General features: G+C 38.7%; 1 protein-coding gene across 3 annotated transcripts in view; it reads right to left on the bottom strand.

The window, feature by feature from the left end:
• The window catches only part of SATB2 (SATB homeobox 2), a 194,324-nt gene that overhangs the window by 92,161 nt on the left and 80,795 nt on the right, over positions 1–21,368 (bottom strand). For all 3 annotated transcript variants that reach the window (XM_060622819.3, XM_060622817.3, XM_060622820.3), the window contains 3 exons: positions 19,843–19,969; positions 18,557–18,680; positions 6,786–6,888 (listed from right to left, as the gene is read on the bottom strand). In XM_060622819.3, coding sequence (XP_060478802.1) covers positions 6,786–6,888; positions 18,557–18,680; positions 19,843–19,969 — 354 coding nt within the window. The remainder of the gene's footprint in view (positions 1–6,785; positions 6,889–18,556; positions 18,681–19,842; positions 19,970–21,368) is intronic.

Here is a 21,368-nt window from a genome sequence, read left to right as displayed (position 1 = left end):
ATGTTAGCCATTCTGGACATCTCTTACATGACAGTATCATGATAAATGTACTGTCATTCTAGAGACACTGGACAACCACCCATAATTTTCTAAATATCCCTGCACTTTTGCACCTCTGCATCTATGCCCAAAAACTTGCAGTTGCCTAAAATATTCTTCCTTCTCTTTTTCTCCTTGCAAAATCCCACTGTCCTTAAGGTATAACTCATGGACTGCTTTTCAAATTACCTTCACCCACAACCTAACACTTATCAGGTAAAACTTATGGACCATTCTCTGCACTACCACTATATTCACTAGATAGAGGGCTACCTCCCCTGCTAGGTTGACAGCAATACAACCAGAGGTAGGAAACATATCTCATGTGTTTCTAGACATCTCTTGTTGTTTCTGGAACTGAAAATGGCCTGTCACAGAAGCACTCACTAAACATTTGTTTAATTAAAATTAGTCATTTAACTGTGACTGTAATTTTCTTACAGGGAGGGACTATGTAATGTTCCCCACTTAGAATCCTGCCAGGTACATAAAATGGATGCTCAAACTAATTTTATAGATGTAGGCCTTTGGAAACCAAGAACTGTATCTTCTACTTCTTTCAAGCAATAATTATATATGATAGATGGATGGATGGATAGATGAGGAAGGAAAGGAGGGAGCTAGAAAAAATATCATTTCACCTTTCCATCCTTTTTTAAGCATATGTTTAAAATGGCATTATAAATAATATAAGCAGAGGAATGCCTGGGTAGCTCAGTCGGTTAAGCATCCGACTTCAGCTCAGACCATGATCTCATGGTTCGTGAGTTGGAGCCCAGCCCCGAGTCAGGCTCTGTGCTGACAGCTCAGAGCCTGGAGCCTGCTTCAGATCCTGTGTCTCCCTCTCTCTCTGCCCCTCCCCCACTCGCACGCATGCGCGAGCTCTCTCTCTTTCTCTCTCAAAAGTAAATAAACATTAAAAGAAATTTAAATAAATAATATAAGCAGATAGCAAATTTGTTTCTCTTAATCTACAAACCACATTGTTGACAAATGACTGTTTTACATTTTAACATTTATGAACATTTAAGAACAAAGCTAAAGCCAAAGAAGCAGCTACCAATACAGCTAGAATGAGCTTCTTAAGATCCAAGTAAGGAATTGGCCCACACCTGAGCTTGGGTAGGGTCCATGGCATTTCCCACCCGCCATTTTTTCACTTGTTGACACGACCAATAAACTTTTTTTTTTTTAATGTTCATTTATTTTTGGGAGAGAGAGAGAGCAAGTGGAGGAGGGGCAGAGAGAGGGAGACACAGAATCTGAAACAAGGCTCCAGGCTCTGTGCTGACAACTTGACGTGGGGCTCGAACTCACGAACTGTGAGACCATGACCTGAGCCGAAGTCAGACGCTTAACCTGACTGAGCCACGCAGGAGCCCCACAGCCAATAAACTTCTAATGGGGGAGCCAAACAGGCTAAAAGTGATTGATGAATGCACATCAATGATTATCAGAGTAAAAAAGCACAAGGTTCTTCCAAATGTTGGGAAACCAGTAAGTGGTTGGTTGTGGAAGTGATGTTTCTATTTCCATGAATATTCGTATAAAATTTATATAAGTTCCAGGATTTATATAAAAGTCAAGGATTTGATGTTGGCATTACTTTAAGCAAGATGCAGTACAGGCAGAGGAACAAACTTCCTTGCCGAACACCTTCATTTAGATCCAAAGCTGAAAGAAAATTTCTTTCATGACTCAGAAAAATTAGGTAGACAAAAGTAAGCTGCTTTTACCTCATCAGAGCTAAACAACAGCAGAGGCAGAAGTACCGGCAGTTGATTAAAGGCATTGTCCTGACCACCGATACCACCATGGCTAAGCTAGGGCTGCCTTACGGAACCAGGTCAGGGGACATTGATTTCTCTATTCAACTCTGAGGCACCACTTTGTAAATGACACAATCATTTCTGGGTACAAGAGGTGCTTTAAATGTGGTAACATTATATCATTTCAGCTATAATGATCATAATTACTTATTTCTTTTAATCACAACCCACTTAACCACTTTAGTACAGAGGACTAGTTCAAGGAGTTTAATTTTCATTCAACATCTAATCTTTGTGTTTACTGAAACCCTTCACGGGCTTTGTTTACTGTCTGCTTGCTGGCCTGGACGTTTGATCTTGCAAGACTAGATCAGACAGGGTCAGATAAAATACTGATTACTAGAATAAACCAGGCTTGGAAAAGTAACACTGGTTTTTAAAATCCTCATTTCTCCCAGCGTTTTAATATTTTGCAAAATAAGTTCAAATAAATAAAATTAAGACAACTAACAATCAGGGGGTTCTTGAGCAATGATTAAGAAAAGAAAAGTGATGAGGATAATTTTGCTTTCTGGCCAAAATATGGGGTTTGGTTAGATCCATTCATTCTAGTGGTATTATTTTATGACACAAATAATTTTACAATATCCACTAGTATTTGTGTGAACTTTCAATGACCCTTAATTCTTATGACACATTAAATAGTTGAGATTGACCTCAGCAAAGATGACACTTCATTTTGCTTTTGGTGTCAGACGAAAAACACTTTAGACATAACATTATTTTCTTCTAATTCATTAATTTTTAACTAGAACACATTTAAAATACATGAGTCCTTCTTTGTTAAGGCACTTTCTTATTCTTATAAGATCCCCTGAAGAGTGGATTGCTATAGGAGTGTGATTTCTGATGATACTGCATGTATAACTGCCACTTAGTTTCACAGAAATGATGAGGCAAGTTTACATCTAAATAGTTAACATAAAAGAATTAGGCTAAAAAAATAAGTGTTTCATTAAAATGTGTAAACTTGTGAAAGAAAAATCGAAGGGTTAAATTCCACATAATCCAAAGAATTCTTGAAAATAACTTTGTAAGCATGACATTTCCAGGTGCCTGTGGATTATCCTTGTGTCCAACATTAAAACTCCTACACACTAAACAACTGCTAATATTGGTCTTTTCTTTCCCCCTGCTTTTATACAATAGGTACATTTTCTTTTCTTATACTTGCTTGTGAGCTCTTCACTATAAAATCTAGGCCAGAAGCAATTACAGTATGAGATGAACAGCAATAAAAAATGCCATCTAAACCAGCCTACTACCCTATCTACCCACTTAATTTTATTCAATTATCAAAATTCCCTGGGAAGCAGGTTCATAGTTCTAGACCTTAAAACCAGAGTATACAAACTCTCTCTCCCCATCCATCCTGAATTAACACTAATGTTAACTCAAATATGTCTGTGTCAACCATGATTGTCTTTGAAATTAAAGAAAAAAAGTAAACAGAATGTACTTTGTTGTGATCACTGGGGAAAATAAAGTTAACATGCTAAGCCAAACTAACTTAGGACTTTTTAAAGAAGAAGTGTAAATAGTTTAGCTATAATAACAACAAATTCAAAAAATGGACATTAAAATGTTTACTTCAAAATTCAGACAATTCCATTTGTATATAGTTTTTACATCTGTTTTTAATGATATCAAATTATTGATTGTTCATTTTTCTCATATTTATTTAAGCATTAACTATAGAATTTGCAATCTGATCCTTTTTTTTAATCCTTCCAGTGGACTTTTATTTTTGCCAGGTTTTAGTCATATTTACTTTGATCTTCCAGAGTATATAATTATTTTACTGTTTATTTATTTCTATGAGGAGGGAAAAAAAATTTGACTTAGGAGATCTATATGTGGCAATTTGTAACAGAATCACATAGCTTATGTCAGGAAATCATGGTTTTGATTAAGAAGCAACCATTTAGTTCCCACTGTTTTATTAAAACAGACATTAGCAGATAATAGGAAACATATTTAACAATGTAGCTGCATTTAGTTTGGGACATTAGTAAGTTAGCATGAGATTCTCTTCTACACATTATATCAGCCGGGATACATGTAAATTGGTAAGGTGGGGGTGGAAATGGGATGGGTAGGGGGGCAAGGAAGGCCATGGAACTCTTGACTTCCTGGGTTCTCAGGCAGAACCCTAAGGTAGAGTTCTGATGTTGCTACCACTAATTTCCAGATTTGAAACTCATTACTTCTTTTTCTCATTTTGAAAATGGATGGACACAAACAGAAATTTTACAAACAAAATCACTCCTTTCCCATGAGAAGTGGATTCTACTAGATAGAACTCCCACAGCAACATCTATTCATAGCACAAAGCTTCTATCAGATGAAATGTGCCTGTATAGGTCCAACACTTCCTTTTCACTGAGGGTCGAAAGTTAATAAAATGTACTTCTCTGGGTGTTTATTTTCTGTACACCATTATACCTGCCATGAATTCTTTGTTTTTCCTCCCACTCCCTTGGTTGATGAATCAACACCACTTGAACTGTTTTACGGCAGCTTGTGTTTACTTCACACATACCTTAACCTTCCCTTTTCTCCTCCTACTGACACACACACATGCACACACACACTTTTCAACAGCAATGACTGGCTCCATCTCCGAATAGCATGTGTGCACAGTGTCTGGCAGCCTCTTCAGGTGTGGATCCTTGACCTCCTGATTGAAATCAAGGTCTCAGGCTGCTTTTACGGCACTTAAGATTTAACTGTGCATTTACTATCTTGAAAAAAAAACAGAGCTTAAAGAATTGAATCTCTAAGGAAGAAAAAAAAGTAGAAGATATAAGTGTTAATGTGTATGTGTGTGAACAGAAACACATGCGTGCACGCGAGCACACACAGACAGACAGACACACACACACACACACACACACACACACATGGATTCTGTAGTGGCAATTCTGAAAACACTAGAGTGAAGAGTTTCCAGTCTTTCTGAATCTGGAATTATACTCAAGCCTATTAAAAGAGGACGCTCTCTTCCTTTTCTCTTCTAACAGCAAGTAAATGGGATCTAACAAATGACCTTGAAGCTGCATGATTCTTTTGATGTTTAGCCAAAGAGGATATGTTCAAACACTTCAACAATCTTATTTTAAAAGAAAAACTTAGAGACAACGCTTAGAGAAAAGAAACCCTTCTGAACTACACAACCATGTCTTACAATGAGAAGGAGTTATTCATCTTATCCTGCATAAGAGTTAATATTAATAATATTCTAAAGCAAGTGCCCAAACTGGAATCTAAATGCTGCTAAGAATTTTAGAATTTGCGGAAGAGAAACGGATCTTAATTCAATTTTCAGTGTACTTAATTCCTCCTGGGTAGTTCAACATCTTGACTTTCCTGATAAAATGGGTATTTAGCATAAAATGCACTCAGTCTTTTGTAATCATAAATGTTCTGTCAATGCTTGTAAAGTTCATTTCATCAAAAGGTAACCTTGTAAACAAGCTCCCAAATATTCAAACACCAACAAGCATTACTTCGATACTGTCTCCCGAGAGGAAACCTGCAGGTAGTAAAACAAATAAACTCATCTTTTACTTTTACCTACCCACCATAAATTGTCATTTGAACCTCATATGGGGGCAGAGAACTGTCAGCAAGGCTATGAATACCTATAATAAAGTATGATGGATGATGTCATAATCATGCAAAATATAGACTGGAAGGACCCTTGAACATCAAGCAATTATGTTACCCAAAAATTCCCCAAATCCTCTCAGGGGCTCATAGCATTTCAACTTGAATAGCATTTGAATTGGGTGAGAACACCAGAATGTTTCCAACATTGACATATTTGCAAAGGCAAAATATCACTGATACATTTCAAGGGCTGGATGGTCTAAAGAACATGCCATTTATTATATAAGAGGCTGTATTTTCAGGACCAGACACAATTCCACATTTAATATATGACTGCTAGTACTACTACTAGTAATTATCAGTATAGCATTATAGTATTATAGCTATTATTTAAGAGGCTTCCTTATGCCAGTATTAACTTATTTAGTCCTCACAGCTAGTGAGCGATTTAAAGACTTTTATTGTTTCCAATTTTCAGATGAGGAGATTGAACCTTGGTGAAGTTAAATACGTAATTTGTGTAAACACACAAAAACATGCTAGCAAATGGAGGCTAGAGATTTGAACACAAGTCTGCTTTACTGCAGAGTCCCTTTGATTTAACCATGCTCTGGAATTGTCACCAAATAAGCATGTCAAAACTCCATTTCTAAGCAAAGATTTCCTGCTACCACAGCATCATTTCAATTTTTTAATTGGTACTGCAACTGTAAGTGCTGATTTAACCTACAATGACTGCTTTTAAATTTCCATTAATATATTAATGGAAATGATTTATTGATTGAGTTTTTTAAATAGACATGCCTATCTGAAATAAACCACTTCAAAATATTTCTAAAAATCTTGGTCTTCACAGATGTGTCTTGTAAAAACGATAAACTTTATATATTATGCTAAGAATTTTACTTTAGTTCTAATACCGTCTTTTGTTTTGTTTTGTTTTGTTTTGGAGACAGAGAGACAGAGTGCAAGCAGGGGAGGGGCAGAGAGAGAGGGAGACATAGAATCTGAAGCAGGCTCCAGGCTCTGAGCGGTCAGCATAGAGCCGGATGTGAAGCTCAAACCCACAAACCGTGAGATCACGACCCAACCAACTGAGCCACCCAGGTGTCCCATAATATCATCTTAGTTTTAAGGAAGCTAATTAGGATCTCCAGATGGGAATATTAAGAATCTTACCTTTATAAAAATCATATATAATTTTATAAACATTTATAGCTAAAATTAGCATAAACGCCAAAGAACCAACAACTCATTGACCTAAGAAATTAAAAACAAGCTCTCAAAACAAAAAAGTCAGTTTACCTTTAATCTTCTTGTACTTCTTATACCATCTCCCAAACTCCTGGCACTTGGTTGCTGACACGTTGGCATAATATGTGCTATTTACAATGGATGAAATCATACTCTGAAAAGGAAAAATATATATAATAGTTAATTTTTTTCATAAATGAGTACTCCTTTTGGGGGATAAGAAAGGGCAGATTATAGCCCACACCAAACTCTGTTGTCTTTTAAATCTGAAGTAGTCACCCTCATGCAAACTAAACTATTAAACATCAAATACGACGACCCAAATTTACTCTTTCTTTAACTTGTACGATGACAGTGCCTTCTCCAAAAAAAACCAAACTGGGGGCAATGTCAAAGATGGAGGAGGCAGGACATACAGATAAAACACAAGGGGAAAAAACAGTTGTGTTTTAGGAACCAGAGTGAAAGGTGAGATCAGATGCTCCAGCATCGGTAATTCAGATAATGTCTTTCAGATGTTTCTGTTCTGCTTCCAACGGCAACAAGCTCACACAGCCAAGAATCTGAGAACATCCGTGCTACACACTGCAGAACAACATTTAGGGAAATAAGTTAAATTAATATAATTTATAGAAACGTGTGATTAGCACTTGTGTGAAAATTCACCAAATGAAAAAATTAACAGTGCTTATTTTAGAGCAGGAGAAACTAAACATAACACTTGCACTGTATTTCAACCAAAAATGAATCAAAGCTAAAACTTTCTGAGTGTTTAAGTACATGATTCCTTCTTGCTCTTCATCCCCTGTCCCTCCTCAGGTCTACCCTTTAGCTGATTTGTAATCGGGATGAAAAGGAAAAGGAAGAGCACATAACCTGACCTACTGCTAAAAAATTAAATTATAATTGCACACCTTGAGTGAAATTTCCTACAGATATGTTTTCAGTCAATATGGCATGTTTGGACCAACATTTATGACAGATGTTAACTCACACCTGAATTGACTGTGATAATACAGACACAGATTTATACATAGATTTTTACTTCAGCAAATTCTGTCTAAAAGCAAATGGACATAAACTCAAGAGATCCAAATGACCTCTGTAAAGTTTTATATCTCGCCTTGAAATCCCATCTTTTTTCAAAAGATATGGGTGGAGCAGCTGAGCAAAATCTCAAAACTTCTAATGATATTTTTACAAAGTAATTGAGATAAAAAAGATAACGATAAATTGAGGCAATAGTAAGTTATTTACCAAGAGGTTCAAACATCAGCAGACAGTACTGCATAGACTCCCATTTAAAAGTTGTGTCGGTGAGCCCACAGAGTCCTTCTTTTTCAATCACTGTCCAGTACTGGTGGGGGAGGGGAGTCCTAATTCAATTTATAGAAACCTCTTTGGCCTTTTCTACATAGCAGATGGCTAACCTCTCCCAGTTGCTGATCTCTAAATAACAATTCTGTTCTCTAAGTGGAGATAGTTAGGAAAACCATTTTTATCTGAGGATCTGAACACAGCCCTGGAAACACAAAGAGCCAGTATCACCTGAGTGTATCACAGAACTACCAGAGCCTTACCTACCGCCTTAGAGGATCAGTGGAATCCTAATCTTCCTGAGGCAGGGTTCTGCTCTGTGTGTTATTAACAAAGAAGTAAAGACGTCTCTTGGCTAGCTGGGCTAGTTTCCTCTCTGGGCCGAGTTTTTCTCTTTGTCTGTGAAACCCTTGAGGACAGTGACTGTGTCTGTTTCATTCCCCGCCTCCCCCCCCCCCCCATGTCTAACACAGTTCTGATGTGGGACATCTGAGTCCCTGAAATAGAACAGATGAAAAGGGACAGAGATGAAAATTTAAAATGCCAAACTGAAATGTCATAATAATGAAAATTTTAACATGAAAGCAGCCTAATAATAGATGCACTAGCCACACTGGTGTATAGGAATAATTGCAAATGTACTTGTCATCTTTGTATGTTGTTTATATGAATGTTATCTTCTAGAAAGGCATAGGATATATGGCCGTGATAGGAAACTGAGCTAAATCTTCTATTGCAAAGTGGTCTGGAAAGCAGACTAAAATGCAAAGTGTCTCAGTTACTACCTGGAGCTGTACCTCAACTTCCTAGCCCATAAGACTAGGCCACAAACCCACATCAGTGTGGCCCCAGAGAATCCACATTTCCCTCAGTCTTTAGCCTATTTTGTCCTTGCTCCAGATGCATTTCATTGACACTGCACAAGGCCAGAGTCAATCTATGTCGCAAGGAAGTTAATATCTGGGCTATCATGGTCTCCATCACCAGATTCTATGCTAGAGTCAGGTTCACACAATTCATTTAAAAAAGGAGAAGTTGGCTACCCAGAGCCTCAATCAGATTTATTCTTTTCCCCAGATTACCATAAATGAGTTTCCATCTCTACAGACCACATGGGGGAAAAATAGATTTAAAATATGAGTTGAGCAAAGGAATCAAGTAGCAAATAAAGAAAGTTTCCTAGATAATGAGAATCTTTAGTCACTCAAAGGTCTGAGTTTGTGGCACATTTTATTCATATTAATTCCCTGCAGGTCTTTACATTTAGTTGACACTCAAGCTAGTTCCACTGATAAGAATTTTTGTAATTCATCTTCAGTGAGACTTCAAAACAGAAGAGGTACACCTGGGGGATATTTTAGACAAAAGGTCATGTTACTTCTTATTATTCCATTTTCAAACATGGATATTCTGTAACCCTAAATTAGACTACTACATTCTCACAGTCAGTTTGAACCATTGGGCCTCACTAGAATATTCTGGATACATATTAAGGTCATCTTAGTGTCAATTTGTTTGTAAAAGATCAAAATTTACTTCATTATACACAAACTGAAAGGAGCTAACACAGACCCAGCACATACTTTTACTCTACTCGGAATATGTTTTCCAGAGGTCCTAGGGCAGAGAATCTGCATTTACCACATTTCATCCATTCTACAGTCACATTTTTAAAATACTTCAGTGTCACTGAAATTGGGATGCATCTTACAATCAACAGCATCTTAGACCTGATGAGATACAGTTGCTGCAAAAATGGGATGAGTAATGATTAAAATCTCCCCTACTTTCCACTCTGCCAAAAAAATCTAATTTCCATTTACTGCTTTTTAAAAATATGTATATAGGTTTGTATTTTATATTGCTCTTTTATGTTTTCCAATAATTCTAGAGCAACCACACAATTGGACTTTTAGGATCCCCACTTTTTTTTTTTTTTTTTTTTTAACATACGAACAAAGATTTGAGTGGGCTTTTTCAACCAGGAATGTAACCACCTCCTGAGCACACAGGTTTTATAAAGCGATGCTGATACAAATGACCAGAAAGAGATGCGTATTATTCTTTTTAATACTTAAAGTGATTATGTTTTACTGAGGCTTACATTAAAATGACCTTGCATTTACTGAGCAAGCTTCACTTGGCAAGGTGGTGGGCTGTGGGAAGGAGACGGGAGAGCACACATACACTGGGCAATCAGGCAGCCCCTTCAGGTCCTCGGTCACAGCCATAAACACTCCATGAATGGTAATTGTAGACCAAGCCATGCTATGAAAAATATTATGTGTTAAAATAAATAGAAGGTTTAAAATGCCTTCCCAACTACAGAAACTTTTGGAAAATTTCAGGCTCCTTTGTAATTAATCATGAAATCTTAAATATGAAGATTTTAAGTGAAGAATAAAATGTAAGTTTCCTCATTTGCAGTCACTCCTACACATAGTTTGCCAGTTATATTTGAAAGTTATTTAAAAAAAAATAAAATAAGGTATTTGAGGAATTAAAATATACCAGAATCAGTCACTTTAAAGTTTACTAGCCAATTTGAATTTCCAACACACCAAACTGCAAGAGAATGTTATACTGTTTTAAACAGATATTGTTTAAACAATAAAATATATTGCTTTAATACTTATTATAGTTAGATTGCCTTGTCTAAAAAGAAATTTTCTTTTAGCCTCCTGAGACAAACTTTAAACTCACTTCTTTGTTTTTGACTAGCTCGGAGAATAGATGTCACCTCTGATATAGTTCCATTTTCTAAACTGAGGGCCAAGAAGCTCAGAATGAAGAAGCATCTTGCTCAAAGTAAAACGGCAATGGAAAACACCATAAAAAGACACTACCACCAGGCCACATTATTCTAGGAGTCTCCGAAAAGAGAAGTTAATTAATGAAAGAAAGGAAATATTCACCACCACCTCCATCAGCTAGTACAAACTCAGTAGCAGATACTACAAACAGACTAAGAAACAAGGTGACAAAAACAAAACATAAAGCTGTGACCACAGATTCCTTAGAGGGGCTAATTACGGAGTTTAGAATCAGATAAAACTAAAGAACCTAAAACCGATTTAGGGGCACTTGGGTGGCTCAGTTAGTTAAAGGTCTGACTCCAGCTCGAGTCATGATCTCATGGTTCATGAGTTTGAGCCCCGTATCAGGCTCTGTGCTGACAGCTCAGAGACTGGAGCCTGTTTCAGATTCTGTCTCTTGCTCTCTCTCCCTCTCTCTCTCAAAAATAAGTAAACATTAAAAAGAATTTTTTTAATAAAAAATAAAATAAATCTTAATAGGAGGGGCACCTGGGTGGCTCAGTTGGTTAAGTATCTGATTCTTGGTCATGATCTCACAGTTTGTGAGTCCGTGCCCCGCATCAGTCTCTGTGCTGATAGCATGGAGGCTGCTTGGGATGCTCTCTTTCTTTCCCTCTCTCTCTGCCCCTCCCATGCACATGCGCGCGCGCTCTCTCTCTAAGATGAAATTAAAAAACTTAGAAAAAAAACTTAATAGGAAAAGCAAAACATTAAACACAGGTTAAAATGATTTGTACAACACACTTGGAAAGACAGAGACCTGACCACCCCCTTTTCCTCCCCAAGAAAAGAAAGGTAAAATAATTGTATATCCTTTACCACATTCTCCTTGGCTTAGTGAGATTTATTTGTTTGAATAGCAGTGTTATACTAAGAGCAGCTAAGCTGCAGACACATAATACACTTGCTATAAAAAAGAACATCTTAAAACCAAAGTGAATGGTTACACGTCTGTCAGTAGGAGTGCCCTGTCTTAGCAAGAGGAGCACCCGAGTGGGGGGAGCGAGGCTGCATCTCATAGCTTCCCTTTCCTTGTCTACACAGCAGAGAGCATGATGCAGGCAATGAATAATATATGCGTTCTTTGCTCATTTTCAGCTTTTTTATTCTGCTTTGCGGTATGCTAAATTACATATTAAACATGAGATTATAATGATACTTCAATCAAGTACACTAAAGCGAAAAAACTGATTTGGAGGAATTACTTTGTCATGAAAAATTCAGTTAATGTTATCTGGCAGCCTTTTGCTCTCCCTTTCTATCGCCGCTTCTGAGCTATACTATCAGAACTGAAAACTTTGCCATTCTAGTTGAAGGAAACACTTCCCCTGGGCTTTGGAGTAGGACAGGACTACCTCTGAGAGCTCCTCCCCTGAGGCGCGGCTGAGTGGCTTGCTTATCTGCTAGTGGCCCCCTCGAAGGTGAAAGAGGGATGTTGCTACCTGCCTCAGAGGGCTGGAAGGATTCAGAGAGATGATCCGAGTAAAAGGCCTAGCACAAGAGACAGACTCAATGAGTGTCTGCTCTCTCCTCTCCATGCAATCATTTCATACATTGAAGGCAATCACCCAGTGAGGGATTCTTTTCAAGCTGTCACTTGTAAGCCTCCATCAACAAGAGTCATGAGGTTGGGCCTAGAACTAAAACAAACTCACATGAAAACAACTTAAAGGGACAGTTGGCAACTGGTTAACACAAGGCAGGATGCATCCCCACTGCATATGTGAATTGAAGATTAAATGAAAGTGACAGTTGGCAACTAGTTAAGACAATACAGGTTCACACAGGTGATCAGCCACTTGACTGTAGATGAGCACATAGTCAGTTTGTGTTTTCTACCAACCCAACGAGCTGCTTGAGTTCATTGCCCGATTATTTTAGCATATTGCAGATTTGTGTTAGTCCTTTAATGATCCCCAAAAGAGCAAGGCTTGCTCAGGATGACAGAAATAATTATCCTACAGTCTATGTCTTAAAAAGACTATAAACACTGTATCACCATCATAGTAGAAATCTAGTAACATTTTCACAGTTCAATAACTTGTGCCAGTCATTTTGTTCCTCAAATATTTAGCCATAAAACCTCAGTTAAGGGCATGGAACAGAGCTGCTTTATTTATTTTTATTTTTTAAAGGGAAGCATTTAATTATTTATTTTAATGTTTGTTTATTTTTGAGCCAGGGGAGAGAGAGACAGAAAGACACAGCATGAGCATGGGAGGGGCAGAGAGACAGGGAGACACAGAATCCTAAGCAGGCTCTAGGCTCTGAGCTGTCAGTACAGAGCCCAAGGTGGGGCTCAAACTCACGGACCGTGAGATCATGACCTGAGTCAAAGTCGGACAACTGACTGAGCCACCCAGGTGCCCCCAAGAGCTACTTTAAAAAGATATCTATATGTTAAACAAAATAAGCCAGATGACAAATATTCTAGGATTCTACTTTTATGAGGCATCTAGATTAATTCATACAGCCAGAAAACAGAATAGAAGTTACCTGGGGATCTGGGTGTGTAGAGGGGAATGGGGAGTTATTACATAATGGTTACAGACTTTGTGTTTGGCATGATGTAAAGTTTTGGAAAAATATAGACATGAGGGTTGCACAACACTGTGAATGTAATTAATGCCACTGATTTATAAACTTAAACATGGTTAGAATGATAAACTTCATGTTATGTATTTTTACCACAAAAGTAAGTTTAAAAAAATATATCTAGAGTCACAGAGAACATGTGGATGTTAAAGGGGTTGCAGGAAAGCACTGGAAGGTATATGCATTTGCAAATTACTTGTTCTTTCGTTGCAATTTTAAGTTAACAAGAGTCTCCTCAGTCTTTCCATTTGATCAACATAATAACCTATGAGGTGGACAAGGAAGGTCCTGTTAGCTCTACTTATTTTAATGGATCAACACCCAAAGGACCTGGGATTTTTTCTTTTAACTCTTCCTTGAGTAAAAACAAGTAAGCCACAGAAAGATGTGTTCATGTTTCCAAACTGGAACAGTTAAAGAAGACTATCTAATAAGAGACCTATGCCTAAGGTATGGTAAGTTAGGATGCTTGGGACAGACTATATGGCTGAAGGGAGAGGCTGCAAGTGGTAACTCAGGGGGACATCAGAGGAAAAGGATGAGGGTGTCAGCACCTAAGCACATTTGGAAAGCTGAAAGCAAAAATAAATACACAGATACACAAACACAACCTATCTGGCCAGACAGAGAACAGCTAAATCATGACTTCCCTCCCTTTAAATATATATGCCTCAGCCTGTAATTGTTGCCCTTTTATGGACTTTTCCATTTTTCTTTTCTCCTGCCTTCAAAGGCTGCTCTTTTGAACTGCAGGACACTGGATGTTCAAGAAAATGGATACTGGCCATTGAACCATCATTCCTTTATACAATCACCACATCTGAGAGAGGAAATACCTAATACAGTTTGGCCTGGGGATAATGAAAAATTATTTCAAAAAAAGTCGTTTTTTTTTTTTACTCATGAGCTAAGTCTGTTTCACACAGTCCACTAACCTACTTTCTGCTTTGAAGTAGGTAGTATTGGATACTCCACTCTCGTCTTCCTAGGTTGAAAGCTGTATTCCTCTCTCATCTTTCCCACTGCATCCCCAACCCATTGCAAAGTGCCCGACTCCTAACTAGGACCCCAGTAATGTTAATGGAATACATTGTTGAATTATGTTTCACCTTCTCAGAACAAAAATGCATTCTTTTTCACATTACATAGATTGAACCTTAAAAATGTATGCACCTGTTCTATGACAACTTCAAACAAACTAGGTGAGCTTATTTCCACCCTGAAAGGCAACTGAGCTATGCAATTTAAGTGAATAATCTGGACTGTTTAAGGGTAATAACTGTAGGACTGATGCTGGGGCCCATATTATATGTCCATGCTCACTGAGGACTACTCCAATAAGATGTTCCATAATCACACAGCATACCAGAACCCTAAATCAAATCTCCCCCCAAATTTAAGTAATAGAATTGAGACCTGTTTGACTGAAAATGTACTGGCCATCAACCACCAAATTACTGTATTCAGTGTTTCTAGTTCAAAACATTTTAGAGCTGCCAAGAACACCATAAAAATAATAAAACTTTGCCGTTTATAGCACTTTCTAAAACATTTTTATATTTAATTCATTAAACACATTACATCAGTGGTTCTCAACCAAGAGTGATTTACTCCCCTCATAGGACATTTGGCGATGTCTGGGGACATTCTGGTTGTCACAACTGGTGGGGGAGGGATGGTGGCATGCTACTGGCACCTAGTGGGTGGAGGCCAGGGATGATGCTAGCCATCCTACAACACACAGGACAGCCCCCCACCACAAAGAATTATTCACTCCAAGATAAACAGGGCCAAGTTGAGAACTTGTGCATCAGAATAACAACTACTTGCAAGGCATATGTTGTGCTGAATGCTGAAGGAGTGCTGGTGGACGAGAGATGGCTTCTGCTTGCGGGGCAGTCCAGCAAGTGATGAGAACCAGCAGGTAGCACTGATAACAGTCTGTGATAAGCACTGTGACAGGGGTGTATACAAAAGTCCACCAAGAGCAGAAGCAACTGCTTCAACCAGGAGGTCAGGGTACTTCACCAGCAGTGACTTTCCAGCTTGAATTTGAGAGGTGACTTCATCAAGTACAAGAGAGCACTGCATACTAGCCAGAAGAAATCATATATGTAAAAGCAAGCAAGGATCAAACTGAAGGACCCTAACAACACCAGCATTGTGTACAGGGCTACCAAAGCCAGACATTAGCATGGTGTATCTCCCTGGAAGGCCAGTCTCACATGAACAGGAGGAGAAGTACAGGTAAAGTGATTTTTATGGCATCAAAAACAAATATCAAAAACACAGGTATATGGAGCAGAATATAAATTTTGCATGATTTTTTTAAAATATCACCAGAAGTTGCTCTGTTAGACTTGTAATGCTAAGGGTTGCTCCCACCCTCAGGAATATTTTGGGGACATTAGAGCAATGGCAAACGTTCTAAAGTAATTCATTCCATGTGTCTGGAGCACAAAGAGGATGCAGGTAAAAAGGGGAAGGTGGTGGCTCCGGTGAGAAGTCAGGCTGGATGGTGTCATGTGAACAATTCTTCTAGGCTATGTTAATGCAGTCTGTACCTCTTTTGGGCAGGGCAGAGGCAGTCACTGGAGGCTTGCAGAGGAGGAAATGGCAAGTTCTCAGTGTTGGAAAAGCAGATGATGGGACAAAGGTTAAAAGGTGGTTAAGTCTAAACGAGGAAATGGCACAAAGGAGGAAGATTTCAGATATGAAGGCAGTAGAATCCACAGGATCAAACATTAGAGTGATAGAGAAGAAACTTTTCAGGCTGGGCAACCAGCAGGGGTGGAGGAGGGGGTGTGGCGGCAAGTAATGAGAATAGAAAATGGGGGGAAAAAGAGGTTTTCATGGTGGGGATAAAGGTGGTCTCAATCAAACCTCAAGACAACCCTGCAAATTATGTGAAATATGCATAGATAACAATCATGCCCAGTTTACAAATGAATTCAGCGAGGTCCTCAAGGCAGGTGGGCTTGCCTGGGATCACACACCCAGCAAAAATAAATGAATGGGGGAGATGGCAGCTAGGGCTCTCAGCTCCCAGTCTAGGTTCTTTCCACTCATGCTGTCTCTCTAGCCACATATTACAGTGATAACTAAACTTGATAATCATGATAGATCAGTGATGGCCAAATTTCCATTGGCTCTAACAGCCCTGGATAAAATTCTGAATTGGTAATATTAAGTTAGGAGCTTGTCTACTTCCAAGTAAAGCCCATTTTGACTTCCATATAAATCCAAGAAACAATTAACTGTGACTGTAAAAGTCAGGACAAATGAATTATTTTTCCTAACTCTTCTTTATCCAATACCTGTATATGATCAGAATAACTTCAAATTTTTATTTTTATAACTACATAAGCAATCACACTGGAATAAATGAAAATCCTAGCAATAAGTGTTAGCACCTGGATACATACCTACAGGTAGGTACTGAAGTGGCCTGTGTGAAAGCTGTAAGCACAAGATTAAGTACATAACTGATGGTCAAGAAATACCAGTGTTCCTTTCTACCTAGCTACCTACTACTCAGATACATACCTTCTTGAATATTTGGGGAAAAAAAAGATTAATAGCATCTCAGAGGATTTAAATTCTAAAACATGCTCCACAACACACATGAAAAATATTCAGTTCACACCAACAATATCATGTCTCAATAATAATGGCTGATACTGGGGGTGCCTGGGTGGCTCAGTCGGCTAAGCATCTAACTCTTGATTTCAGCTCAGGTCATGATCTCACAGTTCATGGGATCGAGCCCCATGTCAGACTCCCCACTGACAGCACAGAGCCTGCTTGGGATCTTTTCTCTCCTTCTCTCCTTGCTCTTCCCCCACTCACTCTCTCTCACTCAAAATAAATAAACTTAAAAAAAAATTTTTTTAAATAATAGCTGATACTGTTTATGCAAAATCATTGTATGCCAGACACCAGGCCAAGAATTTATGTGATTTATCTCATTTACTCCTCATTATATGACTTAGAACTATTACTATCCTGGTTTTACTTACAAAGAAACAGGCTTGTAAAAGTGAGGTCATAGAGGCCTGTAAACCAGGACACGAATCCAGATCTAACTGATTCCAGAATGCATGCTCTTAACCAGCAGGCTTCCTGCTTCCCCCCAAAGACTCTATTATCCTAGAACACAGATCAGGGCACATCAAGTTTCTACATTCTTGTCACCTTCCCTTGAACTTGACAGACATGTAATTAGTCCATTGTCTTAAATCAAGTGTAGCAACTCACACAGGAAATGGATTTCCATTCATAGCTTTAAACAATGTCAACCCGAGTTCATTTCACAGCAGTCCTAAGCCGCTGACCATAGCCACCAAAATATTACCGCATCATTAGAAAAAGTGGGTCCCTTGCCCATGAACACAAATGGAAAAGACAGCCCTTTCCCACTCTGTTCCTTCCTTTGATCTTGTCTACCTCTTATTTTTGTGGCTTTAGCTTCTCATCGCTTCACTAAAAATGGAGTACCTCTTTTTCTCATGATATATTTTCATGTGGCAGAATCACAGCAGAAACTATACAAGTGTATGTGATGTAAAGATCATCTTTCTTTGCTAGCCAGGGGAAATGCTCAAAAGCTAAACAAAAAAAATTAAGATGGGTCTGACATAGTTGACTCACTCCATTGACTAAGTAAAAAAATGAATGGTCTGGAGCCTGAACCTTGGGAGGGGAGGTCTGGATTAGGATCTCAACTTGCCACTTAGCCTACTGAGGAAGCCTGGGAAGGCAAAGTGCTTCTCTGAGTCTTGGTTTCCTGATCGATAAAGTGGAGACACTGATACCTACCTCCTGTGATACACGTGAGAAGTTAAAGACTGTGAATGTGAAATGTTTTCATGTATGCCCATTACATCAAAGCTCTCGGGAAGTGAAAACTTCTACGCTAAAACAAAACAACAAAAACAAAAACAAACACCACAACCTCCATGTTTTTTCCACCTAGAGTGCAGAGTAACTATAATAAAAGACAGAGGACAGCTGTCTGAGCAGGCGTGCCCCTCTTGCGAGAAAGTCCACCAGTGGCTTTCTTCGTTTCCCAGAACCCCACCTGGATATACTGACCTGGGAGAGAGGGCATTCTTTGGCTAATGTGCTCTGGTTCATCTCTTTGAGCAGTTCCTTTAAGGCATTGCGGACTGTGGCATGATTCCACTGCTCCGCAGGCAAGTCTTCCAACTTCGAACAACTGGGAAACAGAGCAAGAATGAACACCATGCAGACCTCAACAAAGGGCCCTGGCTGCAGGGGGTTCTGAGTGTGGCAGTTGCTCCTGGGTCCTGTGCCAGCAATAGGAAAAGTGCTAAAGATCAGGGTCCCGTGTGGGCCCTACATGAGGGAAGGAGAGCAAAACTGCTTCTCTAGGACTTGGACAAAGCCCCACTCAGTCTCTCTAAGAAAAATAGTCACTTCAGATATGAAGAACTGTTAACGATTTAAAATATGGCTTTTCCAATCTGTTGATGGGAATGGCATGGCAATGTGATTACAAACTTCCACAATACAAGTTCAGTTATTGGACATCCCTAACGTTAAATGTAAACAAATGTTCCTTTCAATTCAAAGCGTGAAGGCTCACTCTTCACTCTCATTGAACGATTCAGAGATGTTGCTTTCCTAACCAAAAAATAACTTTTAAGATAGGACACTAAAGCATTCCTAGGCAAGGATGGGGATGTTGGGTCCCCATTAAAGTACAGATTCTCCAAAATGAGCAAATTCAAAACCCTTACACTAAAGGACAACATCTCTTAAACCATATGACTTATAGGCACTTTACAATACAAGACTCTGCAGGGAACCTCTAGATTCTTTAGAGGCATAACTTGCTCTGGATGCTGTACCTGAAAAAATAAAATCACTTCCAGAACCTCTGCAGGCCGCAGAGTGTGCTTCTTCGAGGCAGCCACCAGAAAGGGAAGAAAAAGATGCCCAGTGCCAGCACCTTCCTGGGAAGCCTGCTACACTTGCACAGAAGTCAGCCCTCAAAACACAAACCCAAAAACAGCAGAAGTGTTTATTCTTCAAATTGTATGTGCTAAGTGTTTAAACAGAGAACCCATTAAATTAGGGGCTGTGGAAAGTTCCCCTTTAAGGGCCACAGATTTTTAATGATTTATCAAGCTTCCCCTAGGTTACCACTTCACTGCTTCTGAAAACAAAACATAAAACAGTTGGAATGTGGACTATAAAGATGCCTGGTGAAGGGTCCCTCCTCTCTCTCCTTTTTTTCTCATTTCATCCAGTGTCTAGAAATCAACCAAGACAGGACGTGCTAATCTCTGCAGTGACTCTCTGAGTGACGGAGCAGCTCCACGAGTGCGGAAGGGCAGATGTTCAGAGACACCCACCTTTGTAATTGGATTTTCAACGTCACAACATGATAGACATCTTGCAGCATGTCGGCCACTGTTGCGTCGGGGGCATCTGTCACATAGCTGAGGGGGAGAGGGTTCCACCTCCCCAGCTTGATTATTCCTGCAAAGAGAAGAAAAACATAATAAACACATTTCTGCTATTTATTAAACCTTCTCATTGTTTGTTCAATGTTAAGAAGGTCATTCGATAGTCAACATTCAAGGCCCATTCAGAGATATTTTACAACCCAGTGCAATAACCTATTTCTTTCTGGCCGACAACTGAGTTAACTATACAGGAAGATGAGAATGAAAGGATTGAGGTTTAATCATGGACAATCAGTTCTTTTATGTTTTCCTGTTTCTTAAATTACTTAGAAAACCATACGGATACTTCCTTCCCCCAAAGTCTTGTTTCACATTCTAACTTAAGACTGATGCTAAATATACCGGACTGCTGATTTCATAGACAAAAAAAAAAAAAAAGCAAGCCTTAAGTAAATATAAGATTTGGTTTTGAATTGTACAAGAAAATTCCTGTGTGTGGGCTCAGCACACACACAGTCACATCCTGACTGCGGTGTGATCCCCAGTGCAAACAGCATTTGGAGCTGATGAACCAGTTAGAGTTCACTTCCAGATTCGTGTTTCACCAGGCAGAGGGGTTATTTTCCAATAGCACAATGACTGACCACAGATCAGAAATAGCAGAGATGCCTTCAGCTTCCTTTTTTTTTTTTTTTTTTTCAATTTTATTCCTCTGCTCTTTTTAGAGTGACAATGGTTACCATTTCCCTGTGGGTTTCCTGCTGCATATGGTAAACATGCATGACAATGGAGAGAGAATAAAAATCCTGGTCAAACTTACACTATATAGAGCAGTGATTTTAGGAATACCCTTGTGACAAGAAGATTCTTCCGATAGCTTCAGCAACACGTGGTGAAAATGCTAACTTAGTCATAAGATGGACGCATCTTATCTGGTCCATATATCTGTGTCCATAGGGCACATATAACATTGATGAAGAAAAATAAAGAAAAGATCAAGAAAAACCCATTTCACAAACACAGAGGGACAAAAATTTTATTTGTATGCTGTGAAAAGCCCAATGGTCCCCAAGGTGTCAGAAATTGTCATACATACATTCCACTAAAACAGTTGTTTTGGTGAAAGAAAAGAAATAGAAATTTTTGACAATACAGGTGGGTCCAACTACAGTGTTCTTTCAAAATATTTTTTATCATCAAAGACAGAGAACACCTGTATACCCAAGTGAACTTTTAAAAGCTTCGCGAAATGATGCTTTATAGCTCTGGGGTAAAATTCCAATAATAGGAAATGAACTTTCTGGTCAGGGCGTGTCCTGTCCAAGATGAAATCAATGAATGCGCAATGCTTGACATAATGCTTGAAAACAGGGAATAAACAGAACAAAAATATTAAAATGATGCACTGTTTCAGTATTAAGATTTAACAATCTGGTGCTGAATATGCTGCAGTATAAATAGTGCCTGGACTC

The sequence above is a fragment of the Panthera onca genome, chromosome C1 (genome assembly GCF_046562875.1).
Source record: "Panthera onca isolate mPanOnc1 chromosome C1, mPanOnc1 haplotype 2, whole genome shotgun sequence".
NCBI lineage: Eukaryota > Metazoa > Chordata > Mammalia > Carnivora > Felidae > Panthera > Panthera onca.
The sequence above is the reverse complement of the archived record's forward strand: the minus strand, read 5'-3'. Positions and strand labels throughout refer to the sequence as shown.